Below are 14,664 nucleotides of genomic sequence, written 5' to 3'. Positions count from 1 at the left end.
ACGGCCACCGAAGATGGCTGCGCGCTCGGGAGCTGCGGCTCCTCCCTGACCACGTGACGAGGGAGGTCCCAGCGAGTGACAGCGCCGGGGTCAGGCCAGCCGCCCAAGAAAGAACCCGGCACTCGCTGGCCGGAGATGCTGCGGAACGGAGCTGCCGGGGCCTCCTCCCCTTCTGGCAAAGGCGCCAACCGGCCCGTGCGCGTGTGGTGCGACGGATGGTGAGCGCTTGGGTGGGCGGGCGGGCGGGGGAGGCAGGCAGCCAGGCCCGTTCCCGAGGGGGACGGGACGGGACGGGGCCCACCTGCAGCAGCAGCAGCAGCAGCACCAGCAGCAGCAGAGACGCTTCCCCGGGTATTTCTATGGCAACCGCTCTCGCTTTGCCGCGGTTGCCGCCGTCGCCCCGAAGCGGCTGCCCCTTGTCCCCATAGCAACGCCCGTCCGCGCTGCTTTCGGCTGGGCTGCGCTCGCGTCCGCGGCGGCGGCGCTCCTGTCACCCGCCGTGGGGCATTTCCACGGCAGAAGCCCCCTCGGGCTTTCTGTGCGCCGCTGCCAAAGCTCCTCCGGGGGACGCGGGCAGCGCGGGGTCCAGAGCAGGAGGCTGCTGCTGCTGCTGCCCTGCGCGCTTAGCGGAGGGAGTCCACAAGCTCGGTGGGGCAGGCAGGCTTGCTTCCGGGTGGAGGAGCCGCCGAATCGCGGCGTGCGTCCGCTCACGGGGAAAACGCGCGTTGTGTGTGTCGTGTGTGTGTGCCGCATGCACGTGGAGGGAGGGCTTCCTGCATCATGCTCGCCTGGAACCGAAGCTGCTGCCCGTTAACCGGGCAGGCTCCGACCTTCTTGTTTGCTTTTCTCTCTTGGCGGACACTCTTCGGCTCCCCCTTCTCTGCGTTTCGACGGGGCTTCTGTCTCTACGGTACCCACTGCTAGCGCAGGGTTTGCAACGGGTTGCTCTGAATGTGGGGGGAAGAGATCGGCGGGCCAATTCGCATCAGCTGAGCGCTCGCGGTTGGAGTGCGCCAATCGCAGAGCCCCGGCTCTTGGCTGCGATCCCGCTGGTAAGTGGGCAGCGAAGCTTCTGTGGGTGGCGCCGTCGCTCCTGATTGGCTCGATCCCGAAGCTGGCTGGTTCCTGTGGCCCTACTAAACTTATCCCATTGAAGGGACTGGATGTTCCCGTCTCGGGGTTACGTAGCAGGGACTTTGGAGCTTGAATACGGTTGTAAACATAAATTTCCACGTTGAGACGCGCTTTTGGATTATCCTGTGCCCTGAATTCCCCTCGTTCCGAGAGGTGTGTACGGTTCATGGCTGCAAAATGATGTTTGCTCATCGCTATCTTTTGACTACCCTATGGCCTAAATTGTACCTTATTGTCATGGGTTGGGTTTATTGGGCCTCAATGAAATTCCCCCCTGGGCCTGTTCACCATGATTGTAAATGGGCCAGGAGGTTGTAACTGGCATAAACGTCACCTCAGCAGGAAGTGATACAAAGTCACACTACTCTGTACAAAGTTCTGAAATGCCAAATAGCCCACCCTTATTATTGCCTCTGGTCACCACCTGGTGTGGGAAGTCAAGTGTATTAACTTTTGAATTCAGTATTTTCCCTGTTATCCTTGTTTCCCCAACTTGGTGCTGCAGGGAGGGTTCTGGAGCAATTTATTAAGTGCTACCTGTTTGCCTCTCCCTTTCCTTACTGTCCCCCCCCCCCCCCCGTCTGTCTATTAGCTTCTAAACCATGGGTAAGGTAAAGGTAAAGGGACCCCTGACGATTAGGTCCAGTCGTGACCGACTCTGGGGTTGCGGCGCTCATCTCGCTTTATTGGCCGAGGGAGCAGGCGTACAGCTTCCGGGTCATGTGACCAGCATGACTAAGCCGCTTCTGGCGAACCAGAGCAACGCAGGAAACACCGTTTACCTTCCCGCTGGAGCGGTACCTATTTATCTACTTGCACTTTGACGTGCTTTTGAACTGCTAGGTTGGCAGGAGCAGGGACCGAGCAACGGGAGCTCACCCCGTCACGGGGATTCGAACCGCCGACCTTCTGATCGGCAAGTCTAGGCTCTGTGGTTTAACCCACAGCGCCACCCATGTCCTAAACCATGGGTAGGATCTGTCTGTTGTACTATTTTTGTATACTGCTTAGATGTAGGTTCTCTATCATAGAATCACAGAATCTTAGACTAAGAGTTGGAAGGGACCTAAGGGTCATCTAGTCCATCCCCCTGCAATGCAGGAATCCCAGCTAAAGCATCCATGACAGATGGCCATCCAACCTCTGCTTAAAAACCTCCAAGGAAGGAGAGTCCACCACCTCTTATGGGAGTCTGTTCCACTGCTGAACAGCTCTTACTGCCAGAAAGTTTTTCTGAATGTTAAGTCGGAATCTCCTTTCATGTAACTTGAAGTCATTGGTTCGAGTCCTACCCTCCAGAGCAGGAGAAAACAAGCTTGCTCCATCTTTAATGTGAAAGCCCTTAAGATACTGTATTTGAATATGGCTATCATATCTCCTCTCAGTCTCTTCTTTTCCAGGCTAAACATACCCAGCTCCTTCAAGTGCTCCTTGTAAGGCCTAGTTTCCAGACCCTTCGATAATCTTGGTTGCCCTCCACTGCACATGTTACAGCTTGTCAACATCCTTCTTAAGTTGTGGTGTCCAGAATTGAAAACAGTATTCCGGGTGTGACCAAGGCAGAACAGAGTGGTACTATTACCACTCCATACGTCTGTTAATGCAACCTAGAATAGGCCTTTTTTTTTTGCTGCTGCATCACACTGTTGATTCATGTTAAGCTTGTGGTCCACCAAAACCCCTAGGTCCTTTTCACATGTACTGCTAGTAAGCCAGACGTCCTCCATCTTATATTTGTGCATCTGGTTCTTCCTCCTAAATGCAGAACCTTACATTTGTCCCTATTGAAATTTATTTTGTTAGCCCAGGCCCAGTTCTCCAATGTGTTGGGGTCATTTTGAATTCTGATTCTGTCTTCTGTGTCATTAGCTACCCCTCCCTCCACACAGCAGCTATCCCACTTTTTCTCCCTCTCAACAACTGTGTAAAGTAAGTTATGTTAACTATCCAAGAAGAAGTATAAGACGGGCAGATGAGTGATTGATGGAAGGAAGTTCTGAGGTAGAGAGAAACAGCTGGATGTCCTCTTAGTGTATAGGTGATACTGAATTCATGAGATTTAATGAGGTCACCTGGGGACAGTGTGTAGAAAGAATAGTAGAGGCTCAAAAACATATCTTCAAGGGAGAGAAGGAAAGGTTCTACTCACAGAAACATTCAAAGATTGTTTAGACAGGTAGGAGAATCACTGGAGGACAGTCACAAAGGAAGTCAAATAATAGAAAGTAATAAAATGCATCAAAGGTGACAGATCAAGAAAGATGTGAAATGAGTAGAAGGCTTTGGGTTTAACTTTCTGTGCTGAGGGTGTTTTCAGCGGAATACAGAGGGGTTCCACTCTCCTTTCGGGGTTCAGGAGAGGAATTGGAGTAGAGAGCCAATATAGTGGAGCTAAGCAGCACCAGGGAGTTTAGATGCAATGGGCAGAAACTACATTTGGGGGTGGTTGAGGAGGGAGGAGGGATCAAACTGTTGGGGAGAGATTGATTAACAAATAGTTTACTGTGCTTTCTGTGCTTACTCCGGCATTCAGAAATATTTGTGTATGCAGTCATAATTAATGCAAGATTCCTTGCCATCTGGTTTGCAGTTTGTTCATAGCATTCTGCTTTAAGAAGTGGGACTAAAATTTCCTGCATAATCTGAGTGGGAGGGTGCATTCCATGTGAGAGCAGGCAAGGTCAATTTTCATTAAGAGTCTCAATTGCCTCGTTAGCGATAGATATTATCTGGTATTACAGCAGTCTAATATTTTAATAGTACGATAAGCCTTGAGAAGGAATTTCATGGAGGAACAGCATGTCCTTATTGAAATGGAGTAAGCCTAGCACCTTAAGGGAAGGTCCCAGGAATATTTCCAGTGACTGAGCAAAGGGTTTATGTTACCAGGAAATTCTTTGGAGCTGTGGGGCACAATGAGTCCAACATCTTGCATGCGATCTCTTCTCTTGGTGTGTTCTGAAGCGTAGAAGCTGCTTGTATCAGTTACCTCTGTGACTCCAATGAGGGTTGGAGGAAGGGGGCAAATGGCACCTGGAACCCTTCCAGGTACTGTCATGGTAACTAGGTTTGAAGCCATGTGGCTTCTGGAAGATAACCCCTGGGACTGCTGGCACCAAGACACATTCTAAATTGCAAAATCATAACTAAGAGCCCTATTAGTAACTGCTTGCCTTTAGTCTAATTATGTAGTTGCTTCCTTCTGGACCAGAGTTAGATTAAACCTGAAGAATTCATGCTCTCCTCAGGCTTTGCTGTCTTTTTCATTAATTTGTAACCCATTTTAGCATAATTTTGCTCTCATTACACCTTTGATTTTACCATGAGTATTTCTCCAAGTTATAAGCAAAAGTGGTCTATGAATTCTTCCCTGTGTCATTTTAGCAAAACATGTGTGACCATCGCTGCCCTCACAGGCCTCCCTCTCTATTGAAAATGGCAACTGAAGGCTGGCAAACCCTTCACCTTATTGCCAGTTATCTGCCCAGATTGGAGATCCCTGCAATATTAAAATCAAGTTGGGATTTTCCACTTGTGGTTGTCTTCAGGCTGAATAATTTAATCATGCACATTTGTGGTTTTCCATTCATCAAGCAATACAATGGGCCTCTCAGTGCAGATGATGTAACAATGAGCAAAAATGAGATGCAGAGATATGAGCAGATCTATGTTTAACAGAAGAGCATAAATGTAACGAGGACTAAAATCTTTTGCTGCTTGTGAGCACCTTTCCATCATCAGTAACCGGTATTAGTGGTATAGCTGGCTGAAATGATGCATTGATTGGTGTACTATGAGCATTACAAGATGAGAGTCTTGTGATAACAGTCAGTACCAGGGCAAGTTCTTCACAAAAAACCCTTTGTCTTTTCTCTTATTTTTTGTAGCTATGATATGGTGCATTATGGGCACTCCAACCAGCTGCGGCAAGCTCGTGCCATGGGTGATTATCTGATCGTAGGAGTCCACACAGATGGTAAGGAAATTGGTCCACTTTTCTCCTTGTTTCAGAAACACCCCTGGAAAGAAACCCAGAAAGTGGAATTGTGAGCAGCAAATTCCTTTCAGTCAGAATATGTAACAATATGGTTAGATTCTCCCTCTACCATCTGCATGATTTCACAGTCCACAATCTGGGGGTGGCTAGCCTGATGCCACTGAGATGCTCACAGCCTAAGCATGACAGTAGTGTTGATTTTCTCCAGCATCTAGTAGTCAGAGGTGTATTGTGAGAGAGGAGAGGGATGAATTACTGTCTTTCTGTCCGCTTAAAGCCATGTCTAGCCTTTTGAGACTTCACCTTCTACTGCCCATATTTTTCCAAAGGCTATTCTGAAGCAATGAGGACTAGGAACTCTTTAGGATGCGAGATGCCAGTTTGCTTAGGAAATGTATGGACCTGTTGAATGCACGCAGACCTGGTATTAACAAACTTCTCTCTCTCTGTCTTAAATCTCAGAGGAGATCTCCAAGCATAAAGGACCCCCTGTCTTCACTCAAGAGGAGAGATACAAAATGGTGAAGGCCATCAAGTGGGTGGACGAGATTGTACCAGGAGCTCCGTATGTCACAACATTGGAAACGCTGGATAAATACAACTGTGACTTCTGTGTACATGGGAGTGAGTACCTGATACTCTTCTAGCTGGTTATCTGTGAATGATCGGCCCAGTTGCATTTAACTGTGGCTCTCAGGCTAAAATAAATGGTTTTCTGTCTTTGCCAGTAAATCTCATGTTCATTCACTATCCTGGACTTTATCCATTACTCAGCATACACTAAAACCATAGAGGTGTGCTCCAAAAAGGAGTAGGATGCTTTGGGGAACAGAAATAAAATGGAAACCAATACTGTCTGCAGAACAACACTCAAGTTATCTAAAATTACTACATCCGTGTTCCCAAAGGATTCTGTTTGATCCACAGTGCTCTTTCTCATCTAGTTTGGGAAGGGCAGTGAACTAAAGCTTCCCCCAGCTTTAAAAAAGGCAGGCCTGTTCATATACACAAGTTCACCATAACTTAACTGTGGTGTGTGGTTTTAGGCTTTTGCCGATTAGTCTTCCTAGGCAGCTTCTCTAATCTGCCAGCAATGATCTGTTTTCCCCCCTTCCCTTCACAGATGATATCACACTTACTGTGGATGGCAAGGATACCTACGAGGAAGTAAAGAATGCTGGGAGATACAGGTGACGCCCTGCTTAGGACTGTTGTTGCCCTGCTCAAAATCCATCCCCGTATCAGAATAGCGAAACATTGCCGAGCGGATTGGTTAATTTTATTCATTGCGTTTGCATCTTGCTTTCCTTCCATACAGTTCGAATTGCGTACATGTCAATTCCCAGGTGGCCTCCTGCAGAAATGCTGGCCGTGCCTGAGCCCATTTAGCTTCGGTGTCAATATTACATTAGGCTTCTTGATGCTATTCCCTTGTCCCCATATAAATGTGGTGTGCTTCAAGGATAATCTTGGGGCAGGAAGGAGATGTGAATGTGAGCATAGTGTGAACATGGTGAGTAGCCATTGCCAAGGGCCCCTGTCTCACTCTGAGTTTGTCTTATTGCAGGGAATGTAAGCGCACTCAGGGAGTATCCACCACAGATCTGGTTGGCCGCATGCTGCTCATGACCAAGGCTCACCACAGCAACATTGTGAGTCAATGAAAGAGTTTGAGAGTTTGAGGTGGGGAACGGGGCTTCTTGGCTACACTGACTTACCAAGGCAATCCGGGCTTTCTGATCTGAGATTGCTTCCTGGACAGATTGTAGCAAGCTCTGCTGCTTGCGTGCGCCAGGACTAAAAGCTGTTTGGCAGAAGCCTTTGAGGCAGCAGGTGCCAAAAGCAAAGAGAAAAAACATATGTTTGATGAAGTGGCCTTTGCAATCTGCACAGAATTATCACTCTTAGTGTTTAGACCACGTGTACTGTGTTGATGGACTGGCAAGGAGGGAAGAAAAGGATTCAGAAGCTGTTCATGTAGGTCATCAGATGGCAGCAATGGGATTAGGGAGCAGGGTTTTCAGGTGGGTTGCCTGGAGAATGGTACAGGACATCACAGGTCAGGAGTGTGTACATGTATATTTGTGTGTCGGTGTGAGATTGTTGCCGTTTGCCTTGTGGGCAAGATGGCTTGTCCTGAAGATATACATGGGGTTGTGGAATTGAAGCATTTGATCTTGAGTTTCACTTTGCATTTTGATGTGCGTGGGCTGAAGATGGAAACCAAACACTGTCCCATTAAGTGTCTGTTTTAGTTTGAACTGAGAGACTGTCTTCTTTACATGGATGTGAAATGCTTGTACTACCTCCAGTGTCAAGGGGCAGTATGCTTCCAAATATCAATTGCTGGGAATCACAGGTGGGGAGAGGGCTGCTGCACTTGCAAGGTTTCCCATAGGTATCTGGCTGGCCACTGTGAAAAACGGACACTGTACTAGAAGGGCCTTTGGTCTCATCCAGCAGGACTGCTTTTATGTACTTAGGGTGGGAAAACTTGAGTGATGGCAGCTATTTCCTATCACAAGGGTGGAGGACCTGTGGCTGGCCTGGTGTTGCTGGACCATAATTCCCATCATCTCTTGACCATTGGCCTTGCTGGATGGGGCTGATGGGAGTTGGAGTCCAACAACCTCTGGAGGGCAATAAACTTCCCACCCTTGCCATTTCTGATCCCTAGCACGCTGTGTTTCCTTCCTTAACTAGAAAGTCGTATAGGCATTTTTCCACAATTCATTGACATGCTTGCTTTCTCTCTTAGGATGAAGACATGGATTATCGGAAGCACACAGATAACTTTGGGAAAGTGAGTACCATTTCCAGTGGCTGCAAATGAAGCCTGGGATGTGATTCCTGCATGCTGTGTGGTTTTGCATTTTTTACTGTGGCTTTTCCCTGCCCGGTTTTACCCTGAGCAGACCTGACTTCAACAGTAGAAGGTGTGATGGGAACAGGCAGAATCTGGGACAATGTCATGGTTAAGTAACTACTAGATACGCAACACACTATTCACAACAGGGTAAAATGAAGATGAAAAAGCCACAGAGAGAATGGGTGGGACAAGCTGTAGTGGTTTTATCTCCCAATCTAGTGAAGGATTAAAAGACATGAATTGCAGCTTTCATCCTGACAATCGTAGCAGACATGCAGCTTCATCTGGTGTTAACTGTTAATATGGCCAAGAAAGTATCTGCTTGTTCATGCCACTTTATTTCCTGTTGTTTTGTTGAGAGTTACTTGTGAAAAGATAAGCTTGTTGGTGTGAACATCAGCTCAGTGATCAAGGAGATTGTTTGGGTTTTTTTGCAGCTGATTTCTAGTCTCACCAGGACTTCAATGGAATATCTATTTCGGCCAACTGAAATACCTTTAGTATCTGCCAAGTTATACAGTAGAGTCACGTGGAAGCTTATTGTGTCTTGGAAAAACTTTGTGCTTTTTTTTCTGGCCTCAGGAATGTGTGCTTTGGCACCAGTGTTGTAATGTGTGTATATCAGATTGGTTGACTAAACTAGCTGTAGAAGCAGTACTTATTGCTGCCGCGTGGTGGAGCTAAACTCTACAAATAGGTTGTTGAGATATCTCAAATGAGTCATCAAAGTTTTCTTTTTTACTTTCCAGATTTCTCCCAGAAAGGGGAAATCCAGATCAAATGGGGTAAAAATATGGGCTGGCATTTTGTCCACAATATCACATGGACACTGAAAAAAACCAAAAACTTTTGTGCATTGATCTGGCAGTAAACATCTGTCTGCAAGCACCTATTGATAAATGTGGGATGTTGTGTTGACTGTGTGGCATGCCTGTGCTAGGAGTGTGTTCTCAATGACATTTCAGTCTGCTTCTTTCACAACTCATCCCAACTGAAGCCTGCCAAGGTATTAAAGTTGTACTCTTTTCTCCAGTGCCCTAAAAGTCACAGCCCCTGGACCGGAGTTTCCCAGTTTCTGCAGACATCCCAGAAGATCATCCAGTTTGCATCTGGCAAGGAGCCACAACCAGGAGATACTATAATCTACGTGGCTGGTGCTTTTGACCTCTTTCGTATCCTGTTTCCTTTTGGGCCGGGTGGAAGGAGGTGTCTGTGAGGCAAATTACGGGTTCCTGCCACCTTGTGTTTGGTCTTACTGTACCCCAGGTCTCAAATGGCCCTGCTGTGTTTTGCTTTTGTTTTGTTTTGTTGAAAGTTGTTAAGAAACCCCTATTCCCCTCCCAGAGTGGTTTAACAATCAATCGCTCTTCCCATGGAACTCTGTGGATTGTACCACTCTGAGGAGAACAAGTCAGCTATAGTTGTTCTTGTTTGACTCAGACCTTGCAAGGCATTGCCGGCCCTTCTACAGTTTCTACTGTAGTAGAGAGTGCATTTTGAGCCCAGGTTCCCTACTGATGTGCCAGAAATACAGTCAGCTCAAAACATAGGCTTTTGCACTTCCTCTTTAAAACCATATGTGTTAAGAATTTTCTGCTGTGATAGCCAAACTAGCCCAGGAGTCTTTGAGTTATAAACTCTAACAACCATCTTTGAAGAAGCTGAACTCTGCCTGAGTCATCCTGTATCACGCATTCCAATGCATCCCAGTCTGTTACATTTCAGCTGCTGCTGCTACAACGGTTGAGTGAAAGGCACATGAACAATAAAGGATGTGTACAGACATGCCTTAAACAGGGCTTTCCATGTTTCCCCCCTCCCAAAAGGAAACCCACCTTCACTTTGCATTTGATAGACCTACGCATCCATGATTCATCTGCTGGTCTCAGCCACCTGTCTTTGCTTGTCAGTTTTTAGTCATTGCAGGCAACATTTGTTGCTTTATTAGTATTTTTTAAAGGAAAAACACATTTTAAAAGAGTTACAAGATCACTCTAAAGTTATAGGTCACAAGTGCCAAACCACCAGCGCTGTGCCAAGATTTTTTATGTCAACTGTAGAATTGGTTTGCCTTGCGTTTGATCCCTGATATAGAGTATTGGAAGTCTGTAAACAATGCAGTAAGTTCACTTCCACAGCTACTCAGTTGCTCCAGCACTGAATATCTGTGTGCATCCAAACCATAGTAACTCAGATTGTCACAGCGGTTGCTGAGACTACCAGGAAAAGAAGCATAGAGTCTATGAGAAGCAAACAAAAAGTCGCTACTTCTCATTCTGTGCCACAGGCTTTTATCCTTAATACATACACTCTCCAGATGTTGGTCATGTGGACTTCCTGGAGAAAGCGCACCAGATAGCAAAGCGACCTTATATAATTGTGGGGCTACATTTTGACCAGGTGGGTATCAGCTTCACACTGCCTAGGGAGGGTTGGTCATTCGTTCCTTCTCATCTCAGCTGTGAGGGAGTGAGGGGTGGGGATGCAAAACTTCCACTTGTGCTGATTGTCATATTTTATTCGTAGGAGGTGAATCTGTACAAAGGCAAGAACTATCCAATCATGAATGTGCATGAACGAACCCTCAGTGTTCTAGCCTGCAGGGTGAGTATTAGAAGAAATCTTCCTCTTACAACTAGGACATGGTCAGGAATGAGCCAGATAAAGCTGAGCACATCTGGCTGTGGTAGACCACCTGGTAAGCTTAAAAATGGCACTGGAAGGTGCCTGATATACAGAGTTCAGTAACTGAAACAGCCATTGGCAGATGTGAGAATCCAGAGTGACTGTTTTCTTCTCTCCCTCCCTCCTCCTCTTAGTATGTTTCTGAGGTGGTGATTGGAGCCCCCTATTCCATCACTGCTGATCTGCTGGATCATTTTAAGGTGAGTATAGTTCCATTGATTGATTGTGTGTGTGTGATTTCTACTAACTGGGGCGGGAAGTGTATGCTCTTGGGAACCTGTTGTTAAAAGGAAGTATCTATACACACCTGTAAATTAGTTTCACCGGAGAACATGCTGGGGTAGTTGGGGAAAGGGGAACGAATGCATGTATTGCTAGCAGCAATTACTCTGTAGCATTTCCTCTGATTCTGAAAAGCTATCATCTGTACCCAGCCTGACTATTGTTCCCTATCTGATGAGGGGTGGGCTGCAGTACCAGGATGCTTGTGAGGAAGAGAACACATTAATGATTGTACCAATATGTTTTGGATCAGCCATGGAAGTAACTGCCTATATTTTTGTGGGTGAGTTGCTGGCAGTTGTCTCCCTTCATACTGTACCTGTGGTAGACAAGCGCTTGAGAGATATGTCCCTTTGCTTCTGAAGTTTCACAGGTAGCCACATCATACTGTAGGGGAGCCTGCGAGCGAAGGCGATAGTGACTATTGCTGTTTCTTTGCAGGTAGACTTTGTGTGCCATGGAATGACAGAGGTGGTACCAGACAAGAATGGGTCAGATCCATACGAGGTAAGCAGAAAACTCCTTCCTGGTTAGTGTCGATTTCATGCCATCTATTGTCCAAATCACAGTGCATGGCAGAGAATTGGGTTCTCTTCTGGGGGGCAGTTTTTGAAAAATGGGTATGTGGGTGACTGGGCAATAAGGCTTGGCTTGTCATTTGTGTGACCAAGTGGCAAGCCTCTCCTTGCTGTGGGAAAGTGCAGTTCTGTTCCTCCCTTGAATGCACTTGAGTTGTCATTTTTTCCTGCAGCTGTGGCACATATTGGGCATTCAGAAACTATTTTGGCAAATGCCTGTTGTTAACTTCTTTGGAATGCCTCTAAAGAGCCATTGCCTTGCGTCCTCTCATCTCTCTTCCCCATATTTGCAGGAACCCAAGAAGCGTAATATCTTCCGGCTGGTGGACAGTGGCAACAATCTCACAACAGATCTGATAGTGAAAAGAATAATTAAAAACAGGTTGGCTGATCTTGACTTTGGTTCATGTTGGCACAATAAGGCCTAGATTCTACTGTGCCGTAACTCCTTGCTTGTCTTTTATTTTGGAGTCCCGTATGATGCTAGTCATATTACAGACTAAACACGAATTCACAGATGGGAATAGCTAAAATGCTTTCCAACATCCCTGAAGATGAAATTTCAACAGTTTCATTTCAATGTTCAAAACCAACAAGAAGTGTGGGCCTTGGAACAAAGATTCTGTGCTCTGCACCGTTGCTGCCTCCCCATAGTTTCAAGTCTACAACTATCCACTGCCTGATATTCTAGTTGCTGTGCCCTCTGTCAGTTTTGACAGTACTAGCACATTCTGAATTCTTTGAAAACAGATATGGCAACCACAATTTATTATGCAAGTATGAGTAAGCCATTGGTGTGTGCATAATAGTTACCTGGAGTGCTGCATTTGCTGTTGTAAGGACTGTCTTGGCAAGGGAGAGCTTTTGTACCAAGCAGTCTGTTGCGATACTGGATTCTGTCTGGTGCTGCTGCCACGGCCATTTGAAGAAGCAGGAGTGAATCCGTTGTCCTTGCCCACACAATTCTGATAGTGGTTAGACTATGTCTGTTCCCATGATGGTTCCCGAGCTCTGAACATGCTTTTCCAGGCACCTTTAAGAATGTTGAATCCCTGAAGCCATTGGGTCCTCAACTAGAGTCTTCCACATGGCTGCCTTAGATGGCTTACTTGTCCAGAGCCTCTCCTAGGAGGGATCAGTGTTGAAGCAGCAGAAGTGAGTGGCTTAGCAGAGTAGTATTTTTTCTGTCTCGGCTGTTTGGAGCATCTCCACCCCCATCGTTCAGCCTGGACACAGAGATCCAGCACTGAGGGTCTTCTGGCAGTGAAGCTACAGGGAGCCAGGCAGAGGGCCTTCTTGGTGGTGGCAACCTGGAACGCCCTCCCATCAGATGTCAAAGAGATGAGTAACTATATAACCTTTAGAAGACATCTAAAGGCAGCCCTGTATAGGGGAGCTTTTTAACGTGCAATGTTTTATTATGTTTTTATACATGTTGGAAGCCACCCAGTGTGGCTGGGGCAACCCAGTCAGACGGGTGGGGGTACAAATAATAAAATCCTTGTCCTTGAAAGAGCACAGTGGATTTAAATATTCCATGCTGATACAGATCTCTCGATCGTTGCAGGTTGGAGTTTGAAGCCCGGAACCAGAAGAAAGAAGCAAAAGAATTGGCTGTGCTGGAGGCCATGAAGAGAAGAGAGGAGGAAGGGGCCCTGGGGAAGGCAGGCCAGGAAGATCATGAGAGCTAGCATGGGGAACGGTGTAGCAGAATCCTTCCCTCCTGGAGCGGCAATATTTTCCTGGAGGATAGGATACTGCTGCCAGCCTTAGGAAGGCCTGCGGTAACAATTCTCCCGTGTGTGGGGAAGATCCCGGATGCTGCTATCTAGTTAGCCCAGGCCCACTCCCATGGGAAGATTTTAACATTGCCCTCTCAATAGCAGGTTTCGATTCCAATGAATGTTTGCAACATGGTGTGATTTCACCTGACATATTGGAGCTGGGGAGTAAGGGTTATCTCTGCTCAACTTCTTATTGAGTCTCTGCATCTCGGAGCATCTCTCTGATTTCTGCCTGCCAGAGACAATTTTTTTATCTTTACAACCGTCCTTTCTGGTCTGGCTCATTGCTTACAGCATTAATAGGATCCCAGAGCATTTGCTCAACAGCAGTGCTTGCTGGAGTTGGGCTCCAAGCCAGACTGACCACTACATTTCCTAGCTTGGGCACAAAGCGTTCTCTAAGTGGCCTGTTGCTGCTTGCACACTGCCTTGCATCTGGTACCTACAAAATATTTCCAAGCTGTAACAGTGGATGGAGCTTAGGCAAGTCCCAGGGTTCCCTGGTGGCCCTCACTACTCTGTACTATGGCCAAGCAAGAGATTGGTGGCACTGCAATTCTCAATGTTCTCACAAAACACAAATACCACATAGATCTTCAGAATGTGCTTGGAGCTCCATCCTAAAGCCCCAGTACGTTGCTTCACAACCACGGCTTCATTCTCATCCAAATGGGCCTTGTGGTTCTTGTGGGGAGAGATGGAGACATCAGATACATTGAGCCCAGTTTACTGCGTATTGTATTTAAAATGCTTTGTGCTGCTAAAGTTGAATGCTTTGTGGTGAGATCTAGGTGCAGATCACTGTCTGAGGCATCTTTTCATGCGTAGTGGGAAACACATGGGGGGGGAGGCGCATGTGACCATGGGGCTCTTCCCTGTCCAGGCAGGCTCTGTGTCTTTTCTATCTCTCTTGTACAATTTCAGCGGTGGAAATTAATAAAATGTTGATGACTTACTTGTGTGGGAGTGATTACTTTATTTTTATTTATTAAATTTCTATCCAACCCTTCCTTTGAAGATCACAGGGCAGTTTACAGTGTAAAAGTACAAAATACATACCATAATAACAAACAAAAAAACAATAGCCTCCATATTATTGTTATTAGCCCTGCTTTTGGGCTTCCTGAGAAGCATGTGGGTTGGTCATTGTGAGTGCTGGGGCAACCCAATAAAATGTGTGTAGGGTATAAATAGTAAAATTAACATTATGGAATGGGACATTCCTATTTTCATCGGAGAAATGTTGGTGGGTATGGGACTGCGCCTTGTGTTACATTTCCCAGAAACTTCTGTATTCTTTAAGTGGGAAATTCACGTCTGAAGATGGGAGGAGCG

General features: G+C 46.6%; 2 protein-coding genes across 3 annotated transcripts in view; both read left to right on the top strand.

Annotated features, from left to right (window-relative positions):
* The window catches only part of ARHGDIA (Rho GDP dissociation inhibitor alpha), a 74,182-nt gene that overhangs the window by 146 nt on the left and 59,372 nt on the right, over positions 1-14,664 (top strand). The window lies entirely within an intron of this gene.
* PCYT2 (phosphate cytidylyltransferase 2, ethanolamine) lies at positions 55-14,284 on the top strand. Of its 2 annotated transcripts, none has more exons than XM_079967695.1 (13): positions 55-218; positions 5,022-5,110; positions 5,594-5,755; positions 6,255-6,321; positions 6,699-6,783; positions 7,890-7,934; positions 9,034-9,172; positions 10,318-10,400; positions 10,527-10,604; positions 10,820-10,885; positions 11,409-11,474; positions 11,839-11,927; positions 13,113-14,284. In XM_079967695.1, the coding sequence occupies exons 1-13, from the start codon at positions 136-138 to the stop codon at positions 13,234-13,236; spliced, it is 1,176 nt and encodes a 391-aa protein (XP_079823821.1). In that variant the 5' UTR covers positions 55-135; the 3' UTR covers positions 13,237-14,284. The 2 variants fall into 2 exon arrangements, with proteins under 2 accessions (XP_079823821.1, XP_079823822.1); XM_079967696.1 differs by lacking the exon at positions 55-218 and adding an exon at positions 940-1,052.

This window comes from Podarcis cretensis, assembly GCF_951804945.1.
Source record: "Podarcis cretensis genome assembly, chromosome: 2".
Lineage (NCBI taxonomy): Eukaryota > Metazoa > Chordata > Lepidosauria > Squamata > Lacertidae > Podarcis > Podarcis cretensis.
This window is presented reverse-complemented; position numbering and strand designations above follow the sequence as displayed.